The 19766-nt window shown below is 52.3% G+C and overlaps 1 protein-coding gene across 1 annotated transcript; it reads left to right on the top strand.

Annotated features, from left to right (window-relative positions):
* Positions 1-1507: 1507 nt before the first annotated feature.
* Positions 1508-19302, top strand: CASP9 (caspase 9). Its single transcript, XM_002921431.4, has 9 exons — positions 1508-1618; positions 4220-4613; positions 6642-6676; positions 7601-7777; positions 8228-8317; positions 9526-9673; positions 16187-16366; positions 16971-17080; positions 19074-19302. Exons 1-9 carry the CDS (start codon positions 1601-1603, stop codon positions 19161-19163), a joined length of 1242 nt encoding a protein of 413 aa, XP_002921477.4. The 5' UTR covers positions 1508-1600; the 3' UTR covers positions 19164-19302.
* The last annotated feature ends 464 nt before the right edge of the window (positions 19303-19766 follow it).

Below are 19766 nucleotides of genomic sequence, written 5' to 3'. Positions count from 1 at the left end.
CGTGTCTCCTAGAGAGACGAAGTCGCGATGCATGATGGGATGCTCAAAAGACATCCCCGATTCAGGGAGGAGTTTCCACTCCTGCCAGGAGATGGCCCTCGTCTAGCAACAGTTGCTAGGGTGGGGAAACAATCGCTGGTCCCTGTTCTGTTTCACCCTATTCATAGAATCCTAGAGCGTCGGAGTTGGACGGGACCTTAGGGAGCCTTTCTAGTCCGACTTCACCTTATACTGATGGGGAGACTGAGGCCAAGAGAGGGGCAGGGACTTGCCCAAGGCCTAGAATCCAGGACTCCTAAACTTACTTACCAAAGCGAGCTCTGCCGTAGAATGTGCCAGAGACTGCCCTCAGCCTGGGAAAGGGATATGTGTGTGGCGGGGATGGAGGGGGAAACTCACAGGTGAATGAGGTAAACTTGCATTGAGCCAATGATATAGGTTCCTTGGGGATATAATGAAAGAGATTTCATATCCCCCCCGCCCTGTTTTTATTATTTAAAAAAATTTCCTTTGCATTTATCACCAACACACTCTTTTATTTCTTTATATTGTTCATTGTCTGTCTCCTCCCACTGGAATGTAAGCTTCTAAGGGCAAGGGCCTTCTGTTTTGTTCACCTGGATCTTCTCGGTGCCTGAGTAGACCTCAGCACAGGCAGGATCTTAATAAGTATTTGTGGAATAAATGAATGAATGGGGCTGAGGTTTTGATGCTCAAGAGAATGGATTCTAAGGTGGACTTGAGTCAGGTTCCGGTTTAAATTTTGACTGCCTTGTGCCACTTACTACCTCTGGGACCTTGAACGCAGACCACTGCTGTAAGATGGGGGGGGAAAGAACACTTTCTGGTATTCCTTTGGTAGGATCGTAGTCAAGGATAAGTGAGATAACGCAATGTAAAGTGACTAGCACAATGGCTGAGACTTAGCAAACGCCCAATAAACAGGAGCAATTATTTTTGAAATGTGGAAGTGAGCTGTACAAACTGGGAGTTCAGAAGAGATTACTGCCAGTTTTTTTTTTTTTTTTTCCCTCTGTAGGAGGTGCTAGAGTGTGGGAGGGAAGGAAGAAGGGGATTTAAGACCTTGAAATGTGGGCTTGGTTGGATGACACAGGCGAGTTTGGAACAGTAAACGACATCTGGCCACGGGCGGGGGGCAGGAGAATTACGGTTTTATTACCAACAGGGATGGGGCTGGAGGACCCCATACCCGCGAGAGGCTTGAATGGGGCGGGACAGACCATGACTCCAGGCATGGGCGTCCTCTAACCAGCAGTGTGACCGCCTCCGAGTTTTTGTAAAAGCGGAGCGGTGGTGCCTTCTGGCTAGGGGTTGGCGGCGCGAACTAGGGGTGCACTCGGGTGGGAGCGGTGACTCGGGGTAGTCCTGGGGGAGGGGCAGTGACTAGGCATGCGCCCTGGGGGCGGGGCAGCGACGCAGGGTACGCCCTGGGGGCGGTGCGGCGGCGCGGGGGTGTGTCGGGGGCGGGCGCGGAGGCTGAGCCGCTAGGGCGGAGGGGTGCCGGGTGCGGCTGGTCACCGAGCTGCAGGTGGCCTCGCTCTGGGACGTTCTGCTGACCCGCCAGCTCTTCACGCCCGCCATGATCGAGGACATTCAGGTGCGCCCAGTGTTCCGCGCCGCGCTCAGACTTCACGTCCCAGCTGGGATCAGCGAGGCCGCGCGGAGAGGGTTGCGGAAGCCACAGCATGACTTAAAGGCCGAGCTCCAGCTCTCCCCTCCCGGTCTGTGCCCCCAGTACCCGTCCCCTTTGGGGAACCATCGTGTGGGGGCCCCCTTTTCCACTAGAGCCCACTGGATCGTCCAGCGGAACCGTGCGATCCCAAACACCTCCTCCAGGGTTGGCTAGAGCGATTCCGCGCCCTGTACCACCAGCATGCACTGTTGGCTGCTACAGCCCAGTGTTTCTGCTCGGGAAGGAGGCCTGTGTTCTTCCTTCTAGCGTGGAGGTTCAGGGCACCCAACTGGAGGGAGTGGGTCACACTGCCTGGCTCTGTGTCCCCGGCTAAGTCACTGATCGTCTTTGACCCTTAGTTTCCTGGACTGTGAACTGGGGACAGCAGTAGTAGTGTGAGAACCAAATGAGCTGATGGATGTGGAACTGTAAGGTCAGGCACAGAGTCGGGGCCTAGCTGGCGGTGCCCTCTGCCCCCTTGTCCAGCTCCTCCTGTGCTAAGTTTATGTTTCCTGAGGCGTTTTGGAGATGAGGGGCCTGATGCAGGTAATGGAGAAAATAAACATATGAGGTTCTCTTCAAAAGAAGTTTCATGTCTTACTTGACTCTCACCACAGGCCTGTGAGGTTAGGAGGGGTCCAGGAGGTTATTTCCTACCAGGAAGTGTGTGTGGCTTTCTGGAGGCCTCTGGCCATTGCCCTGGGGGCTGCTTGCAGACCGAGTGTCTGTTTTCTCCATCATGCAGGAGGTTGGGCTGACCTAGTGGGGTAGTCTTTAATAGGATAAGGGTCATAATGAAAAATTACCAGTGAATAATAATATTAAAAGAAGTCTCATGAGCATCTGCTCTGTGACCTGTACGGAGGAGTGGAAATGGTTTGAGGCCATATCCTTGCCTTCAGATACAAATTAAAATGCCCACAGAGGCCCAATGGGTGGGCACTGAGGTGGGCAGCTCCCCAGCTCCAGCACATATGGTCATTCCAGAATGCTGGCCCTGTGTGGCCAGATTTTTAAAGAGAAGCTGAAAGTCCTGATTTTGATGTTCAATTCCCTGATTTTAAACGTTAGCAACAAATTCAGAGTTTTAAAAGAATGTCACATGAACGACAAGGCTGCCATTTTGCCTCCCCTGGTTTGGCTGAGCCACATGGATCTGGGTCCTCATCCTGGCTTTGTTACATATTAGCAAGTTGCAATGCCTTTCTGGGACCCAGTTTCCCTCATCTGTAAGGTGGGGATAATTGTAATTTAACCCCTTAAGGTTGTTGAGGGGGACTAGATGAAATGATGCATTTAACACAGTGTCTGTCTTACTGTGAGTTCTCCATAAATGTTGAGAGAAAGGCCTGTAGCTAGCTGTTTTATTAGTGAGGATTATCTTTTCAGTGACATTATAGGTCTGTGCTGGTCAGTATAGTAGCCATTAGCCACATGTGGCTATTTAAGTGTAAATCTGAAGTAATTAATATTAAACAAAATAGAAAATTTGGTTCCTCAGTTATAGGACCCCAGTGCTCAATAGCCATGTTGGTTAATGCCTGCCATCTTGGTCAGCACAAGTGAAGAATATTTCCATCATCATAGAATGTTCCCTTGGACAGTGCTGCTGTAGGATATTTGAGGCCAGGGTGGTGGTGTCTTATTCCTGTGGATCCTGAGGAACTTGGCCAGAGCTGGGTCTCAAGGGATGAGCAGCTAAGCAGTTTCTTCCTTCTTTTCCCTGTGTCAGTGACCAGCCCCACCATCCTGACACCCATTAACCTCAACTATTCCTGCACTTTACAGCCCACCTGATGAGTGCCCAAATCCTGTGCATTCTCCCTAATTTTTCTGGTCTGTCCACTCACTTCCCCATTCCTGCTGCGCCATCTTTGCGACCACCTGACCTGGCTGTGGCTCACTCCCTTCTGTTGTCCACCCTGCCCCTAGGATGATTTTTCTAAAAGGCAGATCTGACTCTGTCACTTTTTAAAACTCCTCAGTGGCTCCTCACAACTTTCTTGGCATGACCACACAAAGGCCTCATCCCTCACGACTGTTTCCCATTCCAGCTTACATTTCTCATTTCTCTGAATTCACTATTCACTTGCTAATGGTCCCTGGGGTCTCACTAAAGACATCCCCTGCTGGCGGCCTCCCTGGCTTCCCAAGGCTGAGTTGGATTCCCCTGGACCCTCCAAGGCCCATGTGCTCTCCCACCTGACACTTCTCTCTTTGGTGTGTCACTGTTGATTTGCCTGTTTGCAGCCCCCACTAGGTGTCTGCTTCTTGAGGACTGATAATGTTCACTGCTGTATTTTCAGCACTTAGCACAGTGCTGGGTTCATGGGAGATGCCTCCAAAATACTGAATGGATAGAAAAGCAAAGGCTGGCAAGTGGCACACACTCAGTGTAACCGCAGGCTCAAGTTTTGCCCAAGTGACCGATTGTTTAGATTTATGCTAGATGGGACATAGTGGGGACAAAGTGAGAGTCACAGGACATTGTGTGGATAATAGTGCCATGTCTTTCTTTCCAAACAGCATGCAGGCTCAGGGTCTCGGAGCGATCAGGCCAGGCAGCTGGTCATAGATCTAGAGACCCGAGGGAGTCAGGCCCTCCCTTTGTTCATCTCCTGCTTAGAAGACACAGACCAGGATAAGCTGGCTTCATTGCTGAGAATGAGTCGGCAAGCAGAAAAGCAGAATCCAGAGGCTGTCAGACCCCTGAACCTCATGCCTGTGGTGCTTAGACCAACGGCCCTCACACCAGAGGATCTCAGAGAGAAGCACGGTCCATCAAAGCCAACTCCAGGAAAACTCGCTCCAGTGGTGCTGGGGCCTGAGCAGCTCTGGCCAGACAAGCTCAGGCCAGAGGTTCTCAGACCAGAGGTCTCCAGGCCAGTGGACAATGGTTCTGGACGATTCAGTGATGTCTGTGAGTACCAAGAGAGTGGTTGGTGGGTAGTTGGACCTATGAGGTTAATGACCTTGGATATCCAGATCTCTCCCCAGGTGTGGGAAGTTCTCAGCCATCATTTTCCTAAACATGCCTGCTGCCCCTTTCTCCCTCTCTTCCTTCTTCTGGGACCCCAATAACACAATAGATGTTTCTTTTCAAGATAACCCACAGTTCATGTAGGCTTTCTTTATCTTCTTTGTTCTTTTCTCTTTGTTCTTTGCTGGTAATTTCAAACGACTTGTCTCCTACTTCGCAGATTCTTTCTTCTGTGTGATCGAGTCTGATGTTGATGCTGTCTGTTGCATTTTTTAATTTCATTCATGGCATCCTTCTGCTCCAGGGTTTCTTTTTTTTTTTTTTTTTAAGATTTTATTTATTTATTCGACAGAGAGAGAGACAGCCAGCGAGAGAGGGAACACAAGCAGGGGGAGTGGGAGAGGAAGAAGCAGGCTCATAGCGGAGGAGCCTGATGTGGGGCTCGATCCCATGACGCCAGGATCACGCCCTGAGCCGAAGGCAGACGCTTAACCGCTTAACCGCTGTGCCACCCAGGCGCCCCTGGTTCAAGCCCGATATCAGGTATAGAGATTACTTAAAAATCTTTTTTTTTAATTTTAAAAATTAGGGGCGCCTGGGTGGCGCAGTCGTTAAGCGTCTGCCTTCGGCTCAGGGCGTGATCCTGGTATTCCGGGATCGAGCCCCACATCAGGCTCCTCCACTGAGAGCCTGCTTCTTCCTCTCCCATTCCCCCTGCTTGTGTTCCCTCTCTCGCTGGCTGTCTCTCTGTCACATAAATAAATAAAATCTTTAAGAAAAAAAAAAAAAAGAAGAGAAAAAGTCCTACTACTTTATAGGCTGGTGGTCAGTGGACTTCTTGCTAAACGAAATGAAAACTCACTTGACCCTGAAGGAAGAATGATCACCTTTACTCATTTATTCATTCTGCAAATATTTGCAGAGGACTTTCTGAGTGCCGGGCTCCACGGATTCTGCATACAGGAAGCGTCCACTCTCCTAGAGCTTCCCTTATGCCTTTCTGTTTTAGAATTTCATATGAATGGAATCATGCACGTATACTCTTCTGGCTTCTTTTCCTTGGCATAATGTTTTGTGTTATCCACAGCATTGTACATGTCGGTACCTCGTTCCTTTTCAGGCTGTGGAGTGTTCCCTTATGTGGCTTTTTTCATAAATTGTTTATCCATCAACTCGTTGATGAACATTTGGGTTGTTTCTAGTTCCAGGCATTAAGAATAAGGCTTCAGGGGAACCTGGGTGGCTCAGTCAGTTAAGCGTCTACCTTCAGCTCAGGCCATGATCCCAGGGTCCTGGGATTGAGTCCCGCATCAGGCTCTCTGCTAAGCAGGGAGCAGAGATAATTTCAAATGACTGCCTCCCTCTCCTGCCTGCCACTCTGCCTACTTGTGATCTCTCTCTCTCTGTCAAATAAATAAAATCTTAAAAAAAAAAAAAAAAAAGAATAAGGCTTCAGTGGGCCGCCTGGGTGGCTCAGTTGGTTAAGCATCTGACTTTGGCTCAGGTCATGATCTTGAGGTCCTGGGATCAAGCCCTGCATCAGGCTCTGCACTTGGTGGGGAGTCTGTTCCTCCCACTCCCTGTGCCACTGTTCCTCCTCCCCACTTGTGTGCACACATGCTCTGTCTCGCAAATAAATAAATAAATAAATAAATAAATAAATAAATAAATATTTAAGGTAAAAAAAGAATAAGGCTTCAGTGATCATCTGTGGCCAGGTTTTTTTTGTGCTCACTGCACTCATTTCTCTTGGGTCTATACCTGGGAATGGAATTGCTGGTCAGAGGGTAGGTGTGTGTTTAACCTCACTGGAGACTTCTGAGCAGTTCTGCAAGGTGGCTGTCCCCCTAGTCTCTCACCAGCACTCCCTGATGTTTCCCAAATTCTTGCTCTTCTGTATTTAAAGACCCTTGCCCCACCCCTGTTGGGCCAGGCGTTCACATCTTCTCTCTCTCTCTCTCTCTCCAGGTGCTCAGGAGATTTCCAAGCAAAATGTTGATTTGGTGAGTCTTCCTGTGGCTTGGGGCCAGCTGCCTTGGCTTTGGGCTCTTCTGCTCTGCATGTCCCAGGTCCTTCCCTCTGCAGCTGTATTGGGAACCCAGGGAACTGAGCCCAGCTGGAGGGAGGGTCCCAGGCCCCCTACAGCTCCCTGACGCTGGCGCAGCTCTTCCTGGAGCAGGTTGTCCAAGCCTCCCTGCTCTTCCCTTGTCTGTGAAGTCAGGGGTCAGACCTCACGTGAGGCGGCCATCAGAATTGGCTGTGGGACCGAGTCACTCCCTCTCGTTCACAGTGTTTGTTGTGTGATTCCTGCGTGCCGGTCCTGGGCTCTGTGCTGGGATACCTTTGAGCAGACCCCTTGTGTTTCTAGTCCTTGTGCTAGACCGTCAGCCTAGCAGAGGCTAGTGACACAAAGAAATATCTAAATCTCAATCTCAATCGTGTTAAGTACTGTGACAAAAAGAACAGGCTGCTGTGAGGGGGTTCCAGGGGACACGGGGAGCCTGGCTGGGAAGTGGTGTCAGTGCTCTGAGGGCGGGTCTAGGCACCAGTCTCTCTGCTGACAGAGCCACCCACACGGTTCTCCCAGGCTCCCCTGGGTGGGACAATCTGTCAGGTCCTTTCCGGTCGAATGCCTCTGGGTGTCAGATTTCTAAGCTGAGGGCGGCCGAGGGAACTGCCCTCCTCTCCCGGGTTAGCTATTCGCACGTCACACCGCTCGTGCTCACGCCCATCTGGTTTGCGGTTTGTGGGCTTTTGCCCCAGAATGCTGGGTGTAGACGCTGCCGCTGCATCAGAGAGAGGGCAGACCCCCTCTTCGGTCCCAACTCTCCAGACTGCCGACCGCACGCAGGAAAACCAGGGCCTCGGCTTCTCTCCTGAGGGGTGCAGTGAGACCCCGGTTGACACTGGCCCCTGTGCTTGGGCAGGCGTATGCCCTGAACGCAGACCCCTGCGGCCACTGCCTCATCATCAACAACGTGAACTTCCGCCTCGAGTCGAGGCTCACGGCCCGCACCGGCTCCAATATCGACTGCGAAAAGCTGCATCGGCGCTTCCGCTTGCTGCATTTCACGGTGGAGGTGAAGTGCGACCTGACGGCCAAGGTAGGGTCGCTGTCTGCGGAGAGGGGTGGGGAGGGGTGGGGCAGGGTCCTGCCACCCACCTGACAGCGAGTGACTCCCCTAGATGAGCCCTGAGGACCGGAGCACTAGCAGAGGCAGTGTGGCTCTGGGGGGTGGGGGGATCCCAGGTCAGGCCTCAAACTCCGGGTGACCTGGTTCAAGACGGGCCCTCCCGTGTGTCTCCTGAGCTTTCCTGAGTTTCCTCGTCTAGACAGCAGGAAGGGAACTCACCTCCTCGGGTCACTGTGAGGAGTGAATGAGCTGTGCCCGAGCGCAGCACCTTGTCCCCAGGAACGGTGCCTCTTGTGACTGTCAGGCTGGTCATTACTGCAGGGTTGGCCGCGGGGGCAGGGAAGGGGCTCTGCCCAGGCGGGCCCAGCGTGGGGACCCGATCCGTCAGTGCTTTGGCTCATCTGCCACCTTCTCTCGTAGCAAATGGTCCAGGCTTTGGTGGAGCTGGCGCGGCGCGACCACGGTGCCCTTGACTGCTGCGTGGTGGTCGTCCTCTCTCACGGCTGTCAGGTAGAGGTGCCGGCTCCTTGGACAGCTGCCCCGAGGGGCTGAGCTGAGAGGCCATGACAGAGCCTGGTCCCTTCCTGTGTCCTGGCCTTGTGGGAAGAGCCGTGGGGCCCTGTCTGTCCCCTGTTGTCTTCCTGGGAGCCATCTGGCTCTCTGAGGACTCGGATGCTCTCCTGGGTGGGGCCGTGTGCCTGGGAGAAGCCATCTTGGGAGAGGCAGGGAGGAGATTCTTCTCACAGAGCTCCTATCCCGGATTTTGTTCAGAGCCGGGCACAGCACACAGCAGCTCCCAGCTCTTGCTTCCATTCCCACTAGGCATTGTTCCAGGCCCTTCGCCACTGGTGGGCATCAGGACACTGGGACCCACTCTGGGCTTGGCCACTCATGGGCTGGGTCATTGTGGCCCCGCCCCGCCCACTGCCTGGGCCTCAGGTCCCTCATCTTTTCATGTAAGGGTTGGACCGATCAGAAGCTCCAAGCTGGAGGCCTGTAGTCCCCCTGGGGGGTTGCCCAGTGTTTTCAAAATTGGCAACTTTCTCACAGAAATCAGGATTTCCAGCTTCTCTTGAAGAACCACAATGGTCTGGCTTTACTAGGCCACATCCTCACAGAGCAAAACTCTGGCCTGTAGCTGGGCAGGGACTGCCCCCTTTTCATTCATGGTGTGACCTGTGGACCAGCGGCATGGGCCTCACCAGGAACTCGTGAGAAATTCAGACCCTCAGGCCTTGCCCCAGACCTCTTCATGGAGAGCCTGTGCTTTGACTGGGTCCCCGTACACAGAAAGTTTGAGAAGAACTGATCTAGAGCAGTGGTTCTCAATGCTTAGCTGCACCAGAGGCTCCTGAAAGACCATATTGCTGTTCCCCACCACCAGGGTTTCTGAGTTGGGTCCGGGGGGAGCCCAGGAATCAGCATGCCTTACAGGTTCCCAGGTGATGCTGACGCACTGGTCTAGGGACCACACTTTGAGAACCATCAGTCTAGAAGAAGCTGGCCAGCACTCTCCAATTAGGCTGTCTTAGGCACGTGAGTCTGAGACCTTGGAATAGAGACTGCCTAGGACCCATCCAGAACCAGCCTCTGTCTAAATCAGCCTTGTGCCCCTGGCTGGGACCTTCTAAATGCTTGGCCCCACAAAGCCTCTGAACAGTGTGTTGGATTCCTACCCCAGCTTCTTGGTTTTGTAAACAGGATTCTTGGTCTTCTAGGCCAGCCACCGCCAGTTCCCAGGGGCTGTTTATGGCACGGATGGATGTCCTGTGTCCATCGAGAAAATTGTGAACATCTTCAATGGAGCCGGCTGCCCCAGCTTGGGAGGGAAGCCCAAGCTTTTCTTCATCCAGGCCTGTGGTGGGGGTAAGCAGGTCCTCAGTCTCCCAGCTGATGACTGGTGGGAGGAGCCCCCCTGCCTCCTTCTCTCTCCAGCCTCTCTTGATGCCAAGGGGTCTGTCGGGGCAGTCAGAGGGTCCCAAACGTAGCCCCTTTGTCCGAACGGCAGCACCTGCTTCTGTCTTGAGTAGGCCTCCGCTTTGCCCAGCCTGTAGAGGTTAGAGCCTTTCAGCTCACGGTGCAGTAGCCTGAGGGGCTCGTTTGGCTCTGGCAGCTTCAACTCCAGAGACTTGGCAATCACAAAGCAGAGGAGAGGAAAAAAAACACCTCTTTCATTTTCCTTATCATTCCCCCGACCTCCCTCAACTCGACCCTCTTCCCACTGTCCCAGAGAAAGGGAGGCCAGAGCTAAAGTATTAGAATTCTCATGGGCCCAGGGACTGGAGATTTCAGTAATATTACGTGCATGTGTATATATATACGTATATGTATATACGTATGTATATATATTTTTAAGAGAGAGCACGAGCAGGGGGTGGGAAGGGACAGAGGGAGAGGGAGAGAGAATCCCAATGTAGAGCCTGACGCAGGGCTAATTCCCAGGACTCTGAGATCATAACCTGTAGCGTATTCTTTTTTTTTTTTCTTTATTTTAGAGAGAGAGAGTGCATGTGCGTGCGCACGTGAGGGGGAGGGGCGTGGGGAGGGAGATAAGCAGACTTCCCGCTGACCAGGGAGCCCGATATGGGGCTTGATCCCAGGACCCTGAGATCATGACCTGAGCTGAAACCAAGAATTGGACGCTCAGCCAGTTAAGCCCCCCGGGTGCCCCAGTAGCGTATTCTGAATGTGCTCATCTGTCCCATGTTGTTCCACGTTGGGGGGGGTAAGGTGAGGGGGTGTGGGTCGTCTAGGAGAGCAGGCTGTGGTCACATGACATCTGGTAAGTGTTATTGAGTATCTGCTGTATACCCCCAGCTGTGTGTTAGGTGCTGGGGATACGGGATAGACAGGGTCTCTGCCCCCTGCAATTTATAATTTGACTGAACTGTATCGGGTCGCTGTCGTGACCCACGCCCACAACTTGGCCACGAGTGACTGGGAACACCAGGTTCAATCTTGGTAGCCACTTACTTCCTGCACAAATATGGGCCAGTCAATCTCTCGAAGTCTTTGCCGGTGGGGATGATAGCAGATCCCACCTCCTAGCGTCACTGGGGAATATCTAGTGCACGACGCAGCACACGTACAGCACTTAACACAGTGCCGGGTTCATTTTTGTAGCTGCAGACCTGGACTCTCCCCGTCCCCCTGACCCCAGAGGACCCCGTGTCGCATAGGAGCCCCCTGTGCCCCTGTCCCCGGCACAGTTACCCTAGAGTTGTGGTAAGAGGAAGGTGGAAAGGCTGCTGCTCTTGGGGTTGTAGAAATCTCCAGTTCATCGTTTTTCTTATGATCCCGAATGTATAGTCAGGTGATGTTCTTACTCTGAAGCAAATGGTTTTTCTTTCTTGTGTGAAGAGAGTGAAAGATGAAGCGGGCAAGGGAGCCGTGGATAAAGGCCGAGCTGGGATGCCAGCTTTCTGGGAAAGTCACAGTTCATGGTCTTGCGGCTCAGTGCCTCCTCACGGTCCATTCCCAGCAGCACGGAGGGTCTTCGCAGGGTCACTCTCTGGACCCCTCAGCGGGCCCACAAGGTCTCCTGCAGCCTCTGTTCTTCCCTCTCAGCACTTTCTCCTTGTATTGAGATGGCCTCCCCTGCAGGTCAGCTCTCCCAGGGCAGGGCTAGGCCCGTCTTCCCTACAGCCGGGTCCCCCCAGCCTCGCACAAAGCTCACAGGATGGTTGTATCTTCTGTGGATTCTAATTATTTGATTTTGAAATAGAACCATATAAAAATTACTGTAAGCAAAATTTTAAATAATATAGATTCCCTCCACTAAAAACAAACAAACAAAAAAAAACCCAAAATAAAAAAAAAACCCATCTTGATGGGAACAGCAAGATTTCAGAGCTGGAATGCAGTGATTAGGATGCTGCCTATGGAACTGTGGTCCCTGCTCCGCCCCAGGTGGCTCTTGACCTTGTGTGGAACGTTGTGGCCACATGGGGGCAGTAGGCCGGCTGAGAACGGAAATGCGACCTGCCCGCAGTCTGGGTCCGTCACCCGCCTGGTGTCCTCTTGCTTACAGGCATCCGAACCTCTGCCCTGGATTTTGGTGACTCTTGGGTTGCTTTTGCAAAATTCACTGTTGTTGCAATTTCCAACAGTTTGAAAATGCTTTGACAAGTTACCGGTTCTGTAAGAGGTGGCTCACGCCCAGGGCACAAACACGCGCTTCAGGGTTGGTAGGGCTGGTGTGGCCTGTCCGTGAGTCAGTAGCGTGATACAGCGTGACCCAGCCCGATGCACTTGGCCTCTGTGAGGCTGAGCTGTTCGTTGCGGGGCAGCCCCTCTTCAGACTTCTAGAGCTCCTGCTGAGAAGGCGGGGTGGGGGGGGGGGGGTGGGGGGGGTGGAGCACAATGTGCTGGTGGTTGTGGATTTTCTGTGCTGCAGGGACAGCTCCTCCCCGCACTGTGTGTTTATTCTTCTGGGGAAGTTAGTCTGCCTTACAGGGGGTTTTGCATTCGAGAATCTCCTTAAGCACACAGCTGTGCATAAGGTATGTAACCTGTGAGCGAGGCTTTTACCTCAGATTTGTCGAGTGAGGACACGTGAATGGAAACGGAGTTCACATCCCCCGTCTGACTCTCTCTCTCTCTCTCTCTTCCTCTCTCATATTCCCCAGTTGGGTCCCACTGTATCTTCTCTGCTTTCCCCAGGTGGTCCCTCTGTCCCCCTCTGTCTCAGGCCATTCCTACGGCTTTTCCCACCACAGTGCCCCCGACCCTGGCTACCCATGTCTCAGATTCCGGCCCCTGTTCCACTTCAAGTGATTCCCAGACGCCCAGGGCAGATTCCGGGATCTCGGCCAAGAAAATAACCAGAAGCAGGGACCTGAAGAAGCAGTGGAACAGTCCAGCTCTCACAGGTCTCAGAAGTTCTCTTTGCGGGCTTGGGGGTCTCCATGGAAGAGGCAGCAGAGCTAAGAGGCAACACGCGTAGGGCAGAATCCTGGCCCCTGAAGGTCAGCTGTGAGAACAAAGACAAACTACCAAGTTTCTGGTCAGATGTATGGGGTGAGAGGTCAATAGATGTTGGGGCTATCGTATGGGGTTGCCAGAACCATCCTTATCCCGTCTCTGCCCCCCTGCAGATGGGACCCTGGCTTCCCTGGGTGAACTGTGACCTCCTTCCCTCCTTGCTGTTTCTCACCACAGATCCTGCCACACAAACCTGCCTGCTCTCTTGCCCAGAGCCTGCCCGACCTGCTGCTTCCCCCACCAGGATTGTTCCCTCTCCCGTTGGAGCCTGTGTCACGGTCACCTGCCCCAGAAACCATTCCCTAAGGAACCCTCTGCGCCACTCTGCCCTCTGTCTGCTTTTACCGAAGCTCTTTGTAGCTGCTTTCTCTTGAGGGCCCATTGTACCCTGCAGTGAGCTCTGCTTCTTTGGGGCTCGTGCCAGGAGACCTCCTGCCGTGTCACCACCCCAATGGCTCTGTGCTGGAGCTGTGTGTGGCCGGAGTCCTGCCTTGACCCCGCTCTGGTTTCCGGGTCTGCCACAGCTTTGGGGGGAGTTCAGATTCTGAAACAGAAAAGACAGAAAATGTGAGTGCAGAAATCATCCAGGATCTTGCAAGCCTGACACAGCGGGCTCATTTCTGCTTCTTACTGTGGATGGTGGCCCGTGGGCACAGTCTGCTTTTTCTCATCCTGCGTTAGCCCGTGAGCATTTCTTCACATCACCACAGTCCTCATCACCACTAGTTTAAATGGCTTTATAATGTTCCATTTTAGTGATCTGTACTCACCAACCCATTTCCCTAGTGTCGGCCGTTGAGGTGATATCCAATTTTTGGCTCCTGTGACCACAAATGTCTCTACATAGAGGGTGTTGACATCGCTTGAATTATTTCCTGGGGAAAGTACAGGGTCAGAAGGTGTAAACATCTCCACAGTTCCCATGACCTATGATTTGCTGCCTTCTTTGATGCCCTAGAAGGATCTGAGATAGCTTAGGGAGTACAAGGAATATAGTAGAACGAAGTAACGAGGGAGGAAGGGGAGATGCAAGGACAGGAGAAGAGTACATTTGGGGTCTAGAAATGCACGTTGTGAGGTCCTGCTGCTTGCTGGAGGTGGCCTGTGCATTTGGCCTTGTGCTTTCCAGCCGCTGAGGCAAGACCAGATAAGACAGAATTGCTCACAAGATCCACCTTACTGGTCTTCGTAAGACAGCAGCCAAGAATGGCAATTTTTCTTCCCTTGGTTTTCTGAAAGGGAGGGGATGGTGCTACAGTGGAGAGTTTCCTCCACTGTATCCCTACCCACCCAGCCCCCCCAGAGAAGGAGAGAGGCGAGTTCTCTATCATTTTTGAAAATCTAAGTCTCCGTGTCAAGTAAGGGCCTGGGTTTTTCCATTTGTGCGTTTAGCTCCCCGGAAAGCAGACCCCCATCTTGTTATTTTGTGTCTTTGGTGCCTGTACCCCAGGGGTACTCCCTGTGTGTGTGTGTGTGTGCCGTCTGTGTCATAAACCATGATTGTAAAGAAGGCTTTGTAATAACCTGTGGAAAGTCCCCATGATGTTGTGATACGGGAGTAAAGCATCATTAGTTGAACCTGCAAGTGACCAGGTAAGAACAAACATATAAAGGTCCTGAGGGGGACGCAGCCTACTGTCGACCACGGTTGTCCTTGGATGCTGCCACCGTGGCCAGACTTTGTGTTGATTAAAATCATTGTGGCGAGACTTAACGTGTGTTAAGAAAGAGGCCGTGAAAACCAGGGATGTACTGTATGGTGACTAACATAATATAATAAAAAAACATTAAAAAAAGAAAAAGAAAGAGGCCGTGAGTATGGTTAGCAAAAGCAACCAGCTACAAAATGGTCCACGTACGTAATATTGGTCAGTAAACTCCTGAGACCAAAAGGAGTTCATGATCATTAAAAAACCAGAAAGAAAAAAAAATCCAGCCTTCTGAGGTATATTGAGCTGACAAGTAAATGTCCTCTGCTCACCCCTACCTCCAGTCTTGTTCTCAGGGGGGCGGCCTCTGTGAACAATTGGTCTTTTTTTTTTTTAATTAAAAAAAATGTTGTCATAAAACACACAGAAAATTTACCACCTGAACCATTTTCAGTGCTTGGCTCAGTGGCGTTAGGCACATTCCCACTGGTGTGCAGCCGTGTCCCCCAGTCTGCCTCCAGAACTCTTCTCATCCCACAAAACTCAAACCCTGTCCCCTTGAAACCCTGACTCCCCGTTCTGCTCTGCCCCCCATCCCCAGTAACCACTGCTGCATTTTCTGTCTCTGTGAATCTGACTATGGTAGGCGCCTCCTGAAAGTAGAAGCAGGTGGCGTATGTTTTTCTGTGACCGGCTTGTCTCACTGAGTGTCATGTCCTTGGGGTTCACCCATTCTAATGTGTGTCAGAACGTCCTTCCTTTTTAAGGCCAAATAATGCCACTTGTTTTTTAATGGCATATGAAGTTGATCATTTTAACCATTTTAAAGTGTACAGTTCAGTGAGTACATGAGTACACATCCCCATGACCTAATTCTAGAACTTTCTCATTGCCCCGAGCAGAAGCTTCATACCCATCAGTGCTCACTCCCATTGCTGCCTCCTCTCAGTCCCTGGCAATGACTCACCTGCTTTCTTCTCTGTGGATTTCCCCATTCTGGGTCTTGCACGTACACAGAACCAGAGGGTGGCCTTTGGCATCTGGTTCTTGCACTCGGCATGTTTCCAGCGCCCGTCCACAGGGCACCAGGGGCCAGCGCTTCACTACTTTTCAAGCCAGAATGAAATTCTGCTGGAACTGTGCAGCCCGTTCTGTTTATCCATTTGTCTGTCATGGACACGGGTTGTCTCCATCGTTCGCCTGTTGTGAATAATGATGCCGTGAACGTTGCTATGCATGGTTTTGTTTGAACACCCGTTTTCAGTTCTCTTGGGTGTGTACCTTGTAACTTGTTTTAACAGCTTTTTAAAAAAATTTCTGCACCCCGTCCCCCTCAATTTTACCTAATGGATGTGTAAAAAGTAAAGGTTCAGGGGCTCCTGGGTGGCTCAGTTGGTTAAGCGTCCGACTCCTGATTTCAGCTCAGGTCCTGATCTCAGGGTTGTGGGATTGAGCCCCGTGTAGGAGTCTGCTTGAGATTCTCTCTCCCTCTCCCTCTGCCTTTCCCCTGCTTGCACACACGAGCTCTCTCTCTCAAATAAATAAGTCTTAAAAAAACAAAACAAAACAGGCAAAGCTTCAGTTGTCTGTTTCTTGCTGATGTTTGCTCAGCCCTGGAACCCTGGTTCCAGAGGGAATCAGGCAGTCTCAGGCTGGGGCAGGCCAGATGTTGCCGGGAATCAAGGAGCAGGAGCTTTGGTCTGTGCGTGTCAATGATGAGTGGTGTGTCTGTCTTTGGTTCCTGCAGAGCAGAAAGACCATGGATTTCAGGTGGCCTCTGCTTCCCCTGAAGACAGGACCCCTGACAGTGACCCCAAGTCCGACGCTGTCCCGTTCCAGGAAGGCCCAGGGCCCTTTGACCAGCCGGACGCCGTGTCTAGTTTGCCCACACCCAGTGACATCTTTGTGTCCTACTCCACTTTCCCAGGTGAGCGCATCAGGAGAGTTCCTCCTCCCAGCCGGCGGGGTCCCCGGGTCCGCCCTAGAAGCAGCAAAGATGTGGGTGTGAGTCTTAGCTCTGCCTCTTGCCATCTGTGGGACCCTGAACAAATTACTTCTCTCTGAGCCTCAGCTCGGGGAGAGCAGGCGAGGTGCTTAGGATGCAGAATTTAAGATGCCTTACTTGCCTCACCCTTGTCTTGGTCCTGCCTCGGTCTTCTCATCTTTAAAATGGGAATAGCAGTCGCACTTCACGGGGTGCCCTGGGGATTCGCGAGGTAGCTAGTACATGACAGAGCACGGTCCCTGGCATGTAGCAGGTGTGACGAGTGTTAGTTTCCTTCCTTCCTTAGCCCTTGGGTGAGTCCCGTGACTTTTCGGAGCCTTGTTCTCCTTGCTGGGAAATCAGGAATCACAACCAAAGGCCCAAGGTGGTGGTGAGGGTGAAGTAAGGTCCTGATGGGGATGGAGCGCAGCGATGGGGGCCGCTACTGCTGGCCGTGTGAATGGGCCCAAGCCCAGAGGCGGCTCGGGCCTGCCTGTGGGGGTGGTTAGCGGCTTTCCACTAAAGCTCTGCCTCTCTGCTTCTGCAGGCTTTGTTTCCTGGAGGGATACCAAGAGCGGCTCCTGGTACGTGGAGACCTTGGACGGTGTTTTTGAGCAGTGGGCTGACTCGGAGGACCTGCAGACCCTCCTGCTCAGGGTGAGTGTGGCCTTCCTCCGGGAAGGAGAGGGAAGGCTGCTGGGAGGGGCGCACGTCACCCTCGGAGGAGGGCGGGAGGGGCGAGCAGGGCCCGGGGCCCACACCAGAGGTTTCTTCCGCACCCTGGCTTGCCGTGAGAGTCGGTGCTTTTGCTTCTCTTAATTGCGAGGTGTTACAGTTACAGTGACATTGGCCCGTTATTCAAAGGGCTGCCTTCCCTGGCTCCTCTGGGGTCCCAGCTGACACTGGGATCCCCACTGGCAGAGGCAGTCCTCAGTGCAGGGCAGGGTGGTGCGGTGGCTAGAGCAATGCGTTCCTGAAGGCAGGTTGTGGGGTCTGCAGCCTTCTCCCTACTGTGTAGTCTTCTATGTTTGACCCTTAAGAATTCTGATTTCTTCAGTATATGCCCTTCTCTGGGGGTGGGGCCAGTGAGAGAGCAGGAAGGATGGCCTGATAGGTCCCCAGCCTCTCTCCGTGGAATCCCGCTCAGAGCAGCCGCTTCCTCCACGGGTCTCAGAGCACATCTGGGCCTGTCCCGCTTGCTCAAGTGTTTTGTGTCACAAGAAGAGTCTAGAAGGGCTGGGACCATGCCTTCCTCCTGGGGGGGCTCTGGCTTTGTGCTTTGCGGAGCAGAGCCGAGGAGAAAGGAAAAGTAAGTGCGGGACTCGAGGGGGCCCCATGTGCCATGGCTCTGGGCAGGTGACCTCAGAGGCAGCCAGGGTCCATGCAGGGTCGGGCTGGGAGTCCGTCAGGGCCAAGCAGCGCACTCGGCTTCTGGGCCTGATCTCTTCTCTCAACTCTTTAAGCGAACCTCTCAATTTTTGAAGTTTGAAATTTTGAATTTTGAGTTTTCTTTTTTTTGTTTTTAAAAGATTTTATTTATTTATTTGACAGAGATAGAGACAGCCAGCGAGAGAGGGAACACAAGCAGGGAGTGGGAGAGGAAGAAGCAGGCTCACAGCGGAGGAGCCTGATTGTGGGGCTCGATCCCATAACGCCGGGATCACGCCCCGAGCCGAAGGCAGACGCTTAACCGCTGTGCCACCCAGGCGCCCCTGAATTTTGAGTTTTTTGAGTTTATAATGGAGATACTTTACTTTAAACACTCTCCCTCCCAACTCAAGGAGACTGCAGGTTTTTAAAATGGTTTTTAAGCTTTTATGTATTTTTGTATGTACGTACACATTTATTGAAGTGTAGTGGACATAGGTAGTAATGTTATGTGAGTTTCAGGCATACAACACGGTGACTTGACAATTCCGCACTCGCGCTGTGCTCACCATGATAAGTGTAGTCACCATCTGTCACCAGACAAAGTTACTACAGGGTTCTTGTTTCTCTATGCTGCACTTTTCATGCCCGGAAGTTTGTACCTCTTAATCCCCTTCGCCTATTTTGCCCAGCCCCCCACTGCCCTGCCCTGCAGCGTTACTTACAACAGCCTAAGTACCCATCAATAGACGCATGGATAAAGAAGACGTGGTATAGTACACACTGGAATATTACTCAGCCGTAAAAAGGAATGAGAGCTCACCATTTGTGACAACATGGATGGAGCTAGAGGGTATTATGCAAAGTGAAATAAGTCAGACAGAGAAAGACAAATATCATATGGTTTCACTTATATGTGGAATTTTTTTTTTTAAGATTTTATTTATTTATTTGCGAGAGAGAGAGCGAGAGCGCATAAGCAGGGAAGCAGCAGAGGCAGGGGGAGAAGCAGGCGTCCCGACGAGCAGGGAGCCCGATGAGGGGCTCGATCCCAGGACCATGACCTGAGCAGAAGGCAGACGTCCAACTGACTGAGCCACCCGGGCGCCCCTTATGTGTGGAATCTAAAAGACAAAAGAGAGAGAAACAGACTCCTAGACACAGAGTAGAAGCTAGCACTGTGACAGGGCTGGGTCAGTGGCCATTCCCCCCCAGCCCCTCCCTGGACCTCTAACTTCCATCGAGAGCGCTCACAGACTTCCCCGTGCTCCTGTTTTCACAGGTCGCTAATGCTGTTTCGCAGAAAGGGATTTACAAACAGATTCCTGGTTGTTTCAATTTCCTCCGGAAAAAACTTTTTTTTAAAACATAACGCGAGCCAGGGCCCCTCCGCCTCTCCCCCTGCTTTACCTGAGTTCACCCCAAAACCTTCCTGCTCTGGGCCCATGGCAGCCGAGGCCTGTCCTGTCCTAGAGCTATGGCTGTCATTCTTTAAAGGGGTTGGTGGCCTGTCGTGGGTCTACTCTTTCCCCACCGGTGGCAGACAGGCTCTTAGCAGCTTCCACATTGGAGACAAATGACCGTCGACTGAGGAAGAGGAGCAGAAGATTACCAAGGACACCACAGGACTCTTCCCAGCGGCCCTTTCTCCAGCCCATGGCTGGGGCCTGTGACCCCACTGCTGTCTCTAGAGGTGGGCTTCTTGACCTCAGCACTATTGACAATTGGGGCCAGGTAGTCCTTTGCTGTGGGGCCGTCCCGAGAGCTGTAGGGTGTTCAGCGGCGACCCTGGCCTTTACCCACAGATGCCAGTACTCCTCTCCCTGAGGAGTGACAACTAGAAATGTCTTCAGACACTGCCAGGTGTCCCCTGGTGGGACCCCCCCTTGAGAACCACTGATCTGTAGGAAATTTGGGTTATACACAAACCAGCATCTCTCTTAGATCAGCCTGTTTGGGGCTGCTGGAGTCTGCG

Source organism: Ailuropoda melanoleuca, chromosome 11, assembly GCF_002007445.2.
Source record: "Ailuropoda melanoleuca isolate Jingjing chromosome 11, ASM200744v2, whole genome shotgun sequence".
NCBI classification, from domain to species: Eukaryota; Metazoa; Chordata; class Mammalia; order Carnivora; family Ursidae; genus Ailuropoda; species Ailuropoda melanoleuca.
This window is presented reverse-complemented; position numbering and strand designations above follow the sequence as displayed.

Excerpts from the sequence above, each read along its gene's own strand:
- CASP9 (XM_002921431.4), top strand. Across the intron at positions 4,614-6,641 it reads TGGACGATTCAGTGATGTCT|GTGCTCAGGAGATTTCCAAG; the intron begins GTGAGTACCAAG and ends CTCTCTCTCCAG. Across the intron at positions 7,778-8,227 it reads AGTGCGACCTGACGGCCAAG|CAAATGGTCCAGGCTTTGGT; the intron begins GTAGGGTCGCTG and ends CTTCTCTCGTAG.